Raw genomic sequence first — 14073 nt, 5'->3', positions numbered from 1 at the left:
AATTAACGCCGCGCGGCCATGAAAGAGAAAGGGTAACATGGAGGGGGGGGGGGGGCGGTGATTGCTAAAGCAACACAGGGAAGGCTAGCATATGGTGAGCACTTTAGCGGCCGCTTTGATGTTCTCAGTGGCCGCGCGGCTCACTGAGAACATCAAAGTGGCCGCGAAAGTGATCAGCAGGCTGACAAATGGTGCGCGCGCCCGGCGCACATGCACTGTAGTTGGCGGCCTGAAAAGCACTAGTTTGCACTTCCAAATCCTGCTTTCTATAGCTCTCGCCAGAGTAGCACTAAAGCGCTGGCTCAGGCGAGACCTAAAAATGACCCCTGATGAGAATTTATTTCAGAAGGCTTTCTTAGTTATTCAGCGCAGTTCGAAATTTAAGCAGGGATCTTGAAACAAATAACTTCCTATTTAGGAGTAGCTTGATTATTGAGGAATAGCGCCTTATGCAGACTTAAAGAATGGAGAATGTATGTTTAGTTTTAACACACACTTCATCAGCATAAGAACTTATACATGGAGACAGATTGCTTGAGTAAAGCCTGGAAGGGAATCTACAGCCTAGAGGAATAGCAGCTGGTCCATATCTGGGTTTCTCTTCACACTGCTACATAATTGAAAGGTCATCGAGTACAAGCACCATTCCATGTACAGATAAATTGTATTCTACGCTGAAAGCTAATTTCTCTAATACAGAGTAATTCAAGTTAAGAGCGTTGATGTTTCGGTTTCAGCGCACTTACTGTTGGGAACCTCACCAGGGCCGTTTAGTTTATATGGCCTTTATTTCAATACAAATTAGAAGCAAAATTGTGAAAGTAAGCGTATCAAATAACAAATGTTCCTACTGAGCAGCTAAACCAGCATAAAATCATACCTCAAATTAGCCATTAACAAAATTACCTGAAAACGCATTTTAGGGAGACAAACAACCATGTAGGTGGAAGGCCAGGGAATTACATTTCCGACGTATTTATCAACATGTATTTGATCGACTATATCGGCTCTGCTGAAACGTCTGCGTGCTCCAGTGCAGCAGTGCCATGGCCAAAGAACCATTTTAAGAACCGGTTAGGTCTTCAGAATCACAGTTCACTAAATGTCACTTCTTACTCAATCAAAGTGCGAAGGTCCGCAAGAAAATAAATCACTGCCAGCCATTTAGCCTAATTACAAAATAGGTAATTTACACGAAGATCCGAAGAAGGTTCTCATTTATTTTATGACCGGATGTTTGCTGGAAGGATTTATTCGAGTGTCTGAGTGGTTTGCTGCAAAGAGCGTATGTGGGGCCGCATTATACATGAGCCGACTTTTCCCTCATTGGGCTGGGCGCACCTTTAAAGAGGTGCGCCCAGTGCAATGCACCGCATTATGGTGAATGCGCTGCCCCCAGGGCAGCCGTCAACTTGCTGCTGCTTTGAAGCCACTCCAGTGCAGGCAACTTTGAAGGGGGATTAGAGATCCCGTTGCAGGCGGGTGCAGTCAGTAACTGCACCTGCCTGCAAGGGGATGTCTGGGTGGTCCACAGGACTCCCTTTACCCCCTCCAGAGGGCTGTCATCAGGGGGTGCGCTGACAGCTTCTTTGCATCTGTGCCCGCGTCTGTAATACGCCCCGGATGCAGAGGCAAAGGGATTTCCTCATTTGCATGGGGCACGCTAGGAAGGGGGCTGGGTATTCTATTGTGCATTGGTATAAAACTTTTACATAATAGAACGTCCTAAGGGCACTACTAAAACTTTGCGTTGTGACAGCTTTGTTGTTTATGATGTCTTGATTAAATGCCATTGATTTATGCAAACTCCATCTGTGATGAAGTACCTCATCTCATTTAATTTGCACTTTTCCTTATTGATAGCGGCTGGACTGTACATCAAGAGTAATGAGGCACTCAACATCGTAGCCAATGCCATCCATGCCAACCAAGACAGTGGCATCGCTGTACTTCAGAGCTCTCAGCTGATGCGTATTGCCAACAACAGTATCTCCTGCAACAGTTCAAGTGGTGCACTGATTGAGGCAGGATGCAGGGTGGAGCTACGTGGGAACGGCATCTACGACAACAACAGTCATGGAGTGACTTCGAAGGGAGATGGAGTCATCATAGAGAATGATATAATCGGAAACCATGGAAGAGGACTCCATTTACTACTAACCGCAGACATGAAGGTGTGTATGAGACTTTCTTGCAGCAGGGCCGATCTTTTCCAATGCTTTTCTTTTCTCTGTGGTAAATGTTGATAGCTCTATGTGGTCTCTTACTGTGAGCCACCATTTTTGGGATTCTTTTATTTATCAGAAAAAAATACATTGAAGTACACTTGCATTGAGATGGAGGCCTTGGGGACACAGTGTCAAGATAGTTGGTCATCTTGCAATGAATTAGAAACTTTTTATTTACAAAATTAAGGTGCACAATTATTGGAAGCTTTGTGAAATGATGGAGTATTTTGCTAGAGAAAAGATTTGTGTAGGATATGTCGACTGGATTGAAGAAATATTAAATATACGTCTGTCGGCCCAAAAGGGATCCAAAACATGGTTGAATAAGAGCAAATGTTGTCTACTGGGTTCCGCTATTACCCTAATATTACAACTTGCCTAGATTACACATGTCCAAAGAAGCATTTTAAGCTAGATCTATTATGTACCAAGACACATCCCAGAAAACTCAAATATTACTAAGAAGGAACACTGTGCTAAAGGTTTAAGAGGACAAAATTCCAAACAAGAGTGACAGGATGCAGCAACTTGAGCACAAGACAGAAATAATCATTATTATTGTTATAAGGTTTTTGTTGACGTGATGCCCACCATAAAATAAACTGTTAGTAGTATTTAATGCTGCAAGCTGTAGCTTAGAGCCTCTATTGAGACAAACTCATCAACATCTGCACATGAATGGTGTAAAAAATTAATGGGATGACCGACAAATCATTGCTCTAACTCTTACTTTCCATGAGGCATTAAATGTGAGGCTGCATCCTGCTCAAACTTCGGTAGAGAAAAATGCCCTAATTCTGGTCTCTTGAACATGTACATACCTATGTACATTTACTACATGGCTTTTACGTAGGTCAGAATAATCACAAGTGGAGATGTACAGTCGCTTGTGCTTTAAAGGTCAATTAATTTCTCAGGCAGTCTCTGCAGTGAGTCGAACGCCATTTGACTGGAACAAACATGTTTCATAATATAAACAACAGTTTGAAATCAAATTAAAAAAGTATTAAATCAAGTTGCGAAAGTAGGAAGGTAAGACGTGTAGTGTTTATTTTGGACTCATACTTGAAACCATGCCACTTACATTGGCAGCGGGCTCCTCCTCCGTTACTTCCAACTGTCCACCTTCATACCCCAGAACACTCACCGCCACATGAATAACAACCTCACGCAACATTGCAAGACCAAGGTTATATGCGCAGCAACACAAGAAGAGAACATAATACAAGGACTCTACAATTGATGACACAAGCCTAGGACTCACACAAAGTCAGAGAGTGAAAGAGAATGTTTTTAAGTACCCACAGCAAGGTACGTTGAAACAAAGGCACTTACGTAATTAAAAATGCTTTTGCTGTCGTAAATGAGCACTGGGCCCGTAATGCAAGCATGAAAGTTGTGCTCCCTCCCTCCTGGTTGGGTGGTATAAGACAACTAGAAGTGCTATGGCACCTTTGATGATTATGTCCCTATTTTAGATGCATTTTTGTATTTTTAAAAATCCCCAGGAATAGTTTGCAGCTTTACAACCAATTGATCAATCTTCTTTGTCTAACTACTTGTAGAATACTACATGGTAGCTCAAATACAGGAATAATTGTAGATTCAATTCAGTCTATTTCCAATCACGACATAGCAAAAAAAGGAATAAGAAATATTCAACATGACGTGATAGAAATTCATGAAAAAAACATATACACATGAAAGTATATGTGTGCATAAGTATCTTGATTACACTGTAACAGTTTAACCATAATTTTACCATATCTTTAAACAACATTACAGCAAATTAAGGTGCGAAAGCATAGGTAGTTTGGTGGGGTTTTGTAAAGTAGTCAAGTACATAGAAATTTGAATTGGACGACTAAAAAGTGTCCCAGGAGATCATTTTGGTTTTGGCCGGACAAGATAACTATTGTAAACAGACGGGTATTTCATACTGCCAAATCTGATGTTTCCCGATTTCATTTAGAGACAGGGGAACCACTACATTTCCAATGTTGAACCTTCATCTAGGTCTGCCCTTGGAAGTCTGTGATCCAGAACCAAGTTCATAACGGAGCTGCTGGATCAATGTGTTGGAAGACCGGCCCTATTTAAGGCAGGCATTTGAATTTATATTTTTCCTAACCTAGACCACCATGATAGGTCTGGAGATCCCAGGCTGGACAATTAATTACTGGCCCCCACACAAAGGAAGATATCTTCCTGTGTCTCAGGGCCATTAATATTCTGTTTTACAGAAATTTGGGAGAACAAAAGAAATGTTCAACTGCTGCTATAACATGGCAACTGTCCAGTCTAACCGTTTTGGCAAAAGAGCTTCCAGCCTGGTGGTGGGAGCACTTTCAACAAAACATTCCCCACTATCAGGGTGGGGATCCTTAAATATGGCACCTGATTAGTTTTTACCTCCTCTGTTGCCTCCTTGGTTGTACACCAGTTCACCTACCTTCACCTAATTTTGCAAACAAATTCAAAGTGTTTAAGAAATTATTTTGGAAAGTTTGGTATAGATTCATCAAGAAATGCCATACATGGGGGGAGGAGCCTAGCGCGCAACCAAGATGGCCGCGTAGGTGCGAGGCTCCCGAGGACCTCCGCGACCTCCTACGTTTATCCTGTCTTCATCCTGCATCGGTTGAGGGGACTGTGTCGGTGAGCCTGAGCCGAGGTGGTACCCGTTTCCCGTTTTCGAATCGGACCTCGCGTGCCGGAGTGAGCACCGATTGAAGTTTGCGGCCTCCTTCGCTCCTGACCCCGGACTCGCGTTTGGGGGCGACCCGGTGGCAAAGTGAACAACAACGGTGGGCTGGGCCTGGCGAGTCGCGTACCCCGCACTTTCACTTTCACTTTCGCGCCCCCTTGCCGTCTTTGCAAGTGGGATCGCGGCGCTCTTTGTGTTGGGGTGGCCTCGCTGGGTGACCCAGCCTGCCTGCCTGCTGTGGCCCGCTCCGCCGTCCTGGGGTGACCCCCCGGACCCCGTGGCCTTGATTGCTTGCCTTTTACTGCGTGGCTGGTGAGGGGGTGAGACCCGCGACGATGGCCACGAAACAAGATGGCGATCGGTTGAAGGCCAAGTCGACCCGGCGTGGCGCCGCACATCAGGCCAACATCATGGACCGCTACACCCTCCCGAAAGGATCTCCCGGTGGACCGCACAAGTCCTCTGAGTGCCCTCCGGATGCCCCGGATTTGCCCACAGAGTTGACTCTGCAAGACGTCATGGGCGCCATTGCTGAGATGAAGGCCTCGGTGGGCCAGCGGTTTGACACCTTAGCCCATAAAATCGACGCGATCCTAGTGGATGTCAACCTGGTGAGGGCTGATCTCTCCAAGACCAACGACCGGGTCGATTCTTTGGCCCACACCGCGTCGGGCCTCACGACTGAGGTGGCGGCCCTCCAAATGGAGGTGCGCCGACTTCGTCAGGCGAGTGTGCTTATGGATCGGCGCCTGGAAGATTCCGAGAGTCGGGCCCGGAGGAATAACATCCGCATCATCGGAGTACCCGAGGGACGGGAGGAAGCGGCGGCGGATCTTTTTGTAGAGGACCTGATCGTTACCCATCTCCAGCCTAGGGGACTGAGTAAATTCTTTGCAGTGGAGAGGTCCCACAGAGTTCCTGGGGGAAGGCCGAAGGTCGGAGCCCCTCCGCGGCCTCTCATTGCCCGGATTTTTAACTTTCGGGACAGGGACGCGATCTTGCAAGCCTCCAGACTGCAAGGGCCGATGAAGCTGGAAAATATGGAGGTGAACTTTTATCCCGATTTCACTCAAGCGGTCCAGAAACAGAGACTGAGTTTCCTGGGTGTTAAGCGCCGGCTCCGGGACATGAACTTAAAATACGCCATGCTCTTCCCGGCCAAGCTGCGGGTAGAGGTGAATGGTCGCACGCACTTTTTTGATCGTCCCGAAGCGGCCGGGGACTGGCTGGACACTCTGTCTGGGGGTAGTGCTCGGGATGGTGGGGGGGGGGGCGGGAGGAGACGGCCCACTGGATCGGGACTGAGGGGTGGATATTGGACCTCACTCTGGACGATTATGATGCCACTTTCGACCAAAGCTTCTGTCTTTGTTCTTTCCCCTCTTTTGGAGGTTGTGTGGGGTCTAGAAGGGGTGCTCTTTCCTCCTCTAGGGGGTCTAGCTAGTTTCACTATATAGGGGCGACAGGCACACTGCAAGTTGGGGGGGCTGTCTGGGCTCATGCAGGGGTGCAGGGAGGGGGGAGTTTTGTTGGGGTGGGGTGTTGTTCGTTTCTACCACAAGGCAAAAGCATCGTTGTATCATTTCTAAAGTGCTCTCTGGGGGACGAGTGATCGCTTCTGTTTATGATGGGGGGTAGGGTACTGAGCTTGTTGTCCTGGAATGTTAATGGATTGGGGGACAGGATAAAACGAGGTGTGGTCCTGCAGTTCTTGAAGCGAATCTCGCCCGATATAGTTTTTCTGCAGGAGACACACCTCATTGGCAACTCCTTTTGTGCCATGAATAGACGGGGCTACCGCCTTGTGGCCCATTCGGGCTTCACGTCTGGTTCAAGGGGTGTGGGCATTATGGTTAAGAACTCGCTCCCGTTGGAGATTGATGAGGTGCACCATGACGACAGGGGACGTTACACGGTTTTGGTGGGTAGAATGGAGGGCAGAGTGGTCGTTTTTGTGTCTGTCTATGTCCCGCCGGGGCTGCAGACGACCACCTTTGCGGATCTGGGGCGCCTCCTCCTTGGCCTTCCGGAGGGGATTCTAGTGGTGGGGGGGGACTTTAATGCTGTGGTTTCCGGAACTGTGGATCGTCACCCCCCTAGGGATCTCCCCCGTGCCCAGGCCTGGTTGTCTGGCCTCTTGGATACCTTGGGGCTGGTGGATTGTTGGCGTTTGAAACATCCCACGCAGCTGCAGTACACCTTCCATTCAGGGGCTCATGGTAGTCTCTCACGGCTAGATTATGTCCTGGTTCCGGCGGCGCACTTTGGGAGGATAGGGGAGGTGCGCCATTTGGCACGGGGTATTTCGGACCACTCTCCACTCTTGTTGCACTTTGATATTCTTCCGAGGGGAGAGGGTAGGGTGGTCCCGATTAATCCCTGGTACCTGCGTGACCCCACCATTCGTGCAGAGCTGGTTAAATCCCTTAAGCGCTACTTTGACGAGAATGTGGGGTCTGTGTCATCAGCGATCTCATTGTGGGAGGCGTTCAAGACGGTACTCAGGGGAGAGGCCTTGTCCCTTATTTCCCATTCCCGGAGGCGCGAGCGGGAGGAGGTGACTCGTATTGAAGCGGAGATAACCGAGTTGGAGGGTGATCTAGAATGTGGGGTGACGGATGACAAATTACATGTTCTTCGACTCAAGCAATCGGCTTATAAGGCCCTCATCACGGAGGCGGCCAGGGGCCTCAGTAGAGAGCAACAGGGGAGACTGTATGATGTGGGTGACAAGGCTGGTAAATTGATTGCATGGTTGGACAAAAAGGAGAGAGCGAGTCGAGTTGTCCCGTTGATTGAGAAACAGAATGGTGTGTGTGTCACTGAACCAGAAGAAATTGTCGCCTGCTTTGCAGACTATTTCCGTGGGGTGTATTCCCCGGTGTCCTCCCGCTCTGAAGAGGATTCCCACGCCCTGCTCAGGGATATCGCGCTGCCTTCCCTTTCGGAGGAGGACAGAGTGTCGTTGGACGCTGCTCCAACTTCCGAAGAAATTGCCCTCGCCATACGATCGGTCGCTTCCGGCAAGGCCATGGGCCCTAATGGTCTTCCCATCGAGTTGTATAAATTGCGACCGGATACGCTGGCGCCACATCTCCGTGCTATGTTCCTCGCGGCCCACTCGGCGGGTTCCCTCCCGCTAGACCAGCGTCTAGCTACTATCGTGGTTATCCATAAGGAGGGGAGGCCACGGGACCGGGTCACATCCTATCGGCCTATTTCGTTATTGAATGCAGAGCCCAAAATCCTCGCCAAGGTGTTGGCCAATCGGCTGGTCGGCGTAGTGTGTGACTTGATTCACCAGGATCAGTCCGGCTTCATCCCTCATCGCAATACAGCGCTTAACCTGCGGCGTTTGCATGGGGTGCTCGCACGTGTCCCGTTCATACGAGAGCCGGCCATTTTGGCGTCCTTGGACGCCACTATGGCGTTTGACACGCTTGAATGGCCCTATATTTGGGCGACGCTCGCGAAGTTTGGGTTTGGCCCAGGATTCATCAGTTGGGTAAAATTGTTGTACTCTGGCCCGCTGGCGCAGGTCGTGGTCAATGGTAGAGTGTCGGCCTCGTTCGAGCTGGGCAGGGGCACGCGGCAGGGCTGCCCGTTATCGCCGCTCCTTTTCGCGCTCGCTTTGGAGCCCCTGGCGGAGTGGCTGCAGTGGGAACCTTCTATTCGTGGTCTCTGCTGGACCCCCGAGTATGAGGACCGCGTATCTCTATATGCTGACGATATCCTCCTGTACCTGGCTTCCCCACGTAAATCACTGATAGTGCTGGTTGATGTATTGCATTGATTTGGTCTTAACTCCGGCCTTATCATCAACTGGGCTAAATCGTGCGTCTATGTTCTCTCTGGGGAGGACCCTATCCTTCCGCGGGGCTGTCCTATCCAGATCGCCCCGCGGGGATTTCGGTACCTGGGTGTCTTCATTACCCTGGACGCGGAGGCCCGATATAGTCAGAACTTGCTTCCCCCCCCTCCAGCGCCTGAAGGAGGATGTTGCGCGTTGGAGGCGCTTGCCGCTCTCGCCGCTCGGCCAGGCGGCATTGTTTAAGATGATGTCGCTGCCGCGTTTCCTGTACGCTCTGCAGAACACAATGGACGTCGTCCCGGCGCGCTACTTTCGCGAGGTGGAGAGTTTGCAGCGCCGACTGCTCTGGGAGGGTAGACCGCGTATCGCCTTGGCGAAGCTGACGCTCCCGTGGTATGACGGGGGGATCGCCCTCCCGGATATCAAACGGTATAATTGGGCCTCCCAGCTGGCTGCGATTAATCACGGCCTGTACGGGCCCGCTCTAAACCCGGCTTTTGAAATGGATAAGATTTTACTGCCGGGTGGTGATTATAACCGAGCGCTGTACTCCGGCTCGCTTGACGCACGTCTGACGGGCCCCACTCGTGTCATGGTACGAGTGTGGCACGCGGCTAATGTGGCGATGGGGTGGAAAGGTCGTTTGCCCCGGGCGTCGCCACTATACGCATCTGAGCAGTTGGGCTCCCTGTGGACCTCGAAGGGCTTTGAAAAGTGGGACATGATAGGCATCAGCAGGGTGGGTGATCTCTGGACGAGGGGGGGATTCAAAACGTTCGAGATGCTACGGACAGAATTCCAGTTGCAGGACAGGGAGTACTTTCGTTATATGCAGATCCATCATGCACTATGCTCCGTATTCCCGGACGTTGCCTCCATCCCGGAGTACTCCCCTCTGGAGGATAGAGTGCTAGATGGACATGTACCGGACAGCACGATTTCATTGATCTATAAAAAACTTATCAATGACCGCTCGGGACTGCTGACTAACCTTCGTGAGGCATGGGTGGCTGATGGATTGGAGCTGGATGACGAGGACTGGGTGTCGGCGGTGGCCTCCCCGAAAGAGGTGGCCATACCGGCCCGCCTTCGCTTCGTCCAGCTCAAGGTACTCCATAGGGTCTATGTCACGGGGCCAAGGCTACTGCGTATGGGATATGCTGTAGACGGGTTGTGTAAGCGTGGGTGTGGTTCTTTGGGGACCTTTTTCCATATTTTGTGGGAATGCCCGGAGGTGGAGCGATTCTGGCGTGGTGTGCATGAGGTCCTGCGGGTGGTTACGCGTGTGTCGCTGCTGCCCGAAGCGAGGAGATGCCTGTTGAATGTGTGGGAGCCAACCGAGTACTCGGTACCACAGACGCGGTGGGTGACTCTGGGATATATGGTGGCCAAACGCGACATAGCTCAACTGTGGGGTTCCCAGAGGTCCCCGACTGTCTCGGCATGGAAGGATAACATGGATTGGTGCATGTTTCGGGAAAAAGTGGTGTATGTTGCGAGAGGTAAGCCTGGGACATGGGTGAACGTATGGGGCCCCTGGAACGCCTACCGCGGGGGAATCTGTACCCCGCCGTTATTGCCCGATCCGTCACCGGCCCCATCCCCTTAGCCAGTTTATCTCCCCGGTCCCGGGCACTGAGTCCACCTAATCCCAGTCTTGCCCTTTTTCCCCCCCTTGCTACTCCTATGGATTGGTAGGGTCCCCCCCCCGCTAGGGGAGCACATGCTGCTGTTTCTGATTGTGGGTTGCCTTGTGGATTTGTTCTTTTGTTGTTATTTATACTAAAATGAAACCGTTATGTGTGCCCGGATGGTGTGGCTACCACCGCTTCTAACTCCTGTGCATTTCCCTTTGCCGCGGCATGGGCGCTATTGTTTGTATCCAATGCTCCTCTTGCTTGCTAGCGGCCGGCCTGAAGGTTGTAGGCCCATCTCTGTATATTTTTTGAATTTTGTAAAAAAAAAAAAAAGTAGCAAACAATCATGGTTCTCCTATAAAAAGGAGCACCATGTCCCAGACTGATCAACCAAGTGAAACCAGGCTGAAGCAACATGGATGCCAAATGATGAAAGGGCAGCGAGAAGGGGACCATTCCTTGAAGGCTCAGCCTACTCTGCCAACCCTCAAGACATTTTCAAGGATTACTCAAACTAGCAGCCAAGAACTGCCACCTCCCTCTGTCATCCAAATGCAGCCAGCACACACCACCCGTTGTCATGGACATGTCCATCAAGAACTAACACCAAAGTACCAGCAGATGGGCAAATGTCCGCACCTCCTAGCACTGCGGCACCACCCACAATATTGCATTCAACTGGATACCGTCTCAGCGCACCCATGCTGTGAGCTGCAGGTCACGAATGCGAATCCCAGCACGACCAACTAAGCCTTCCATGGCTCAAAAGCTGGTAAAGAGAGTACCTTTAAATTGGGCAACACGTCTTAACTACAGCGCCTGGAAATGGGAGAAAGCGGTATAAAGTGCTATATTAAACCTGCATTATTATTTGTTATTAGCACGTTTTCACTCTGCAAAACGAAGAATATATAAATAAATGCCTAAAATAATAATGAACCACAAAAAAAAAAAAAAAAAAAAGAAATGCCATACATGAAAGCAATGAGAAAAGTGCCGAATAATAGGAACAGTAATATAAACTTGACCATAGCTCACATTTTCAATTTCTAAATTAAGGAGTTCGCAATAGCAAATTGTTAGTTAATGCCGCATCCATAATTTTAAATCCAAATGTTAGTGGTCTGTGACTTTCACTGCTGCTGACCTATCTGTTCCAAACTTTGTAAAGAATGCGTTTGAGCAACTGAAATATGTTTTGACATGTTCTTGGGATGAAAAAGTCCTCTGCATGGTAATGGATGTGCACCCCTGCCCTGAGTGGCAAAATGCACTGTTGTCTGAATCCCTAACACTGACTCACGAATTGCGGTATTGTTGGACCGGAAGTTGTGCCCAAAGCGCTACCTTCATAGTGGTGTAAGGGCACCACCTTTACTAAAAGTTAAGCCTCACAAGCGTGGTGGTGGCAGCATACCATGTAGTGATAAGTAGGAGTGAACAAGTCCTTTCTATCCTGTGTGACTGAAGTGAGGCATACTGGCTCACTCATTTGTAAAGTTCTGCTGCAGTTTGCCTAACTCACCCTTTGCCTACATCAGTTTGATGTGAAGTGCTGCGCAGCATTGAGGTGGTGTATCTGCGCTTGCTCTATGTGTCCCTGGGGGTTCCATGATGGAATATCGTTAACATAAATATCGTCAGAAATAAATATCGTCACTAAAATATCGCTTACATTAATATCGTCATCCTATACTTAAACAAGGATTCACACAAATATCGATTTTTTTTTTATCGACAACCCTAATATCGTTCACACTAATATCGACAACATAAATATCGACTACTACATGATCGACTTTATTTTAAATAACATGACCTTAGACATATATATCGACTACACTAACATCGACGACCTATCTGCTTATAGAAATATACAAAAAATATCGTCTTTTTATTACCAACTCGATATGCACTATTCTTTTATTTTACACACTTTTTTAAACTATTTTACTTTACAAAACTATTCACACATATAATTATTTAACGGTTTTCTAATTCAAAATAACGTTCTCGACCAATGATTTTGAAATTTCACTAATTGAACCAATCAAAAGCTACCATTAATTAACTCACTAATATAAAAACAATTATACACTTAACGTAATTTACCATTTTTGGGCCAAACTTGGAGAAAAACGGTTACCTTGCTGAGAGAAGAAAATACAAACCTACGACTACAACTACAAAACGTCATACTACACTTGAAGTAAGTAAAATCCCATTGCTTTTTTCATTCGAACTTAGCATAAAGTAGATAAACTCCCTAAATTAAAAAGTGTTCTTCTTTAGAGTGAAAAAAGAACATGTTGAACTTATCAACAACGACCAGAAACTTACATGTAAAAACATTTATTAACTACCTTATCCATGTCTACTTAGATAGCTGACAAAAATTATTTAAACTTGCTAAGTAAATGTACAATTTACTTCATATATTAACAACTACTATCATCCAAATACTATAAGTAACACAATGATTAGAAAAAAAAAATGAATACTGCGCTAGGTTGCTGTCCAGTAGCACAGGCGCAAAGGAGGATAGTTCAGTTAATCCATGAATGTATAGGCAGCATACGTGGCAACTGCTTCCAACAAAAAATCGTTTGCAGGGCCACTAAAAGTCTCAGCCATCCAATTAATTAAAGAAAAGGAACATACATGTTCTTCAACCATCGGAGCCTCTAGCACAATCAGAGGGCAACCAGAATGTTCCTCTAAATAGCTCATAGCCAAGAAGTCGTAGGCAGCCGTTGATATGTCCCAATTACCCAGGATACCATGCGCCGCACCACAAGCCATAATCCGGACACCAGAACAGGCCAACTCGTGAGACACTAAGGGCCTCATCAGTCGATCGAAATCCGGCACCGGAGACACCGTGTTGGTCAAGCACAAATCCAGAGGCCATTCAAAGGGACAATCCAGGCAGTGAAATACAGGTTGCACGCAGGTGAAGTAGGAATACCTGAAGGATAATCCACATGCCAGGCTTAAAGTCGCCAATGGCAGAGTACCATAAAAGTCAAGCATCCTATCACGAAGAAGATGCAGACGGGACAGGTGCTCGTGTGGCACAGAAACAGCAGCCATTCCGTAGTATGAAAAGTAAAAGCAGCACACCTGCCACCAGCGCCAGAAGCAGCGGAACACCTCCAAAGATGCTCGAGAAAATCGAATGAAAAAATGCCGGAATCACACCAAAAATAGTTTGGAAAGCGGTCACGAGGCCTGAGCCTACAAGTTTAAAAAAATGAGCCAGGCCGGTCGTGGACGAGGCATTGAAAATAGTTAGGATCAAAGCTCCGAAATGTAGGGGGAGGTCAGTATTCAAAACCGCCTGTACCTCAGTGCGCGTATTAGCAACGTGAAGGACAAATGTTTCACGAGAGGAAGTCAATGACACCTCTTTTTGGGACAATACAGCTCTTATTCTGCTCAACTTGTTGAACTCTGCTTTCAAGGTTGGAATCGAAGGCCAGATGGAAACATCCAGTCGCCCGTGCGGGGGTGAAAAGAGAACATTATTGCAGCAGACAACCCTCTGCGATACAGTTACTATATATGGGATTCCCACTAACATCCCGCAGCAAGCTTCATTATTCAAAATTAAATAACTACTGTTTGCAAGCAGCGTCAAAGAAGGCGTAATCACAGGCACTGGGACACCTCGTAGGACGCAGGCCAAAA

The 14073-nt window shown here is 48.1% G+C and overlaps 1 protein-coding gene across 1 annotated transcript in view; it reads left to right on the top strand.

Annotated features, from left to right (window-relative positions):
- The window catches only part of FBXO10 (F-box protein 10), a 555020-nt gene that overhangs the window by 434143 nt on the left and 106804 nt on the right, over positions 1–14073 (top strand). The window contains exon 9 of the mRNA XM_085636503.1: positions 1864–2174. Coding sequence (XP_085492629.1) covers positions 1864–2174 — 311 coding nt within the window. The remainder of the gene's footprint in view (positions 1–1863; positions 2175–14073) is intronic.

This window comes from Triturus cristatus, chromosome 2_1, assembly GCF_964204655.1.
Source record: "Triturus cristatus chromosome 2_1, aTriCri1.1, whole genome shotgun sequence".
In the NCBI taxonomy this organism is placed as follows: domain Eukaryota; kingdom Metazoa; phylum Chordata; class Amphibia; order Caudata; family Salamandridae; genus Triturus; species Triturus cristatus.
This window is presented reverse-complemented; position numbering and strand designations above follow the sequence as displayed.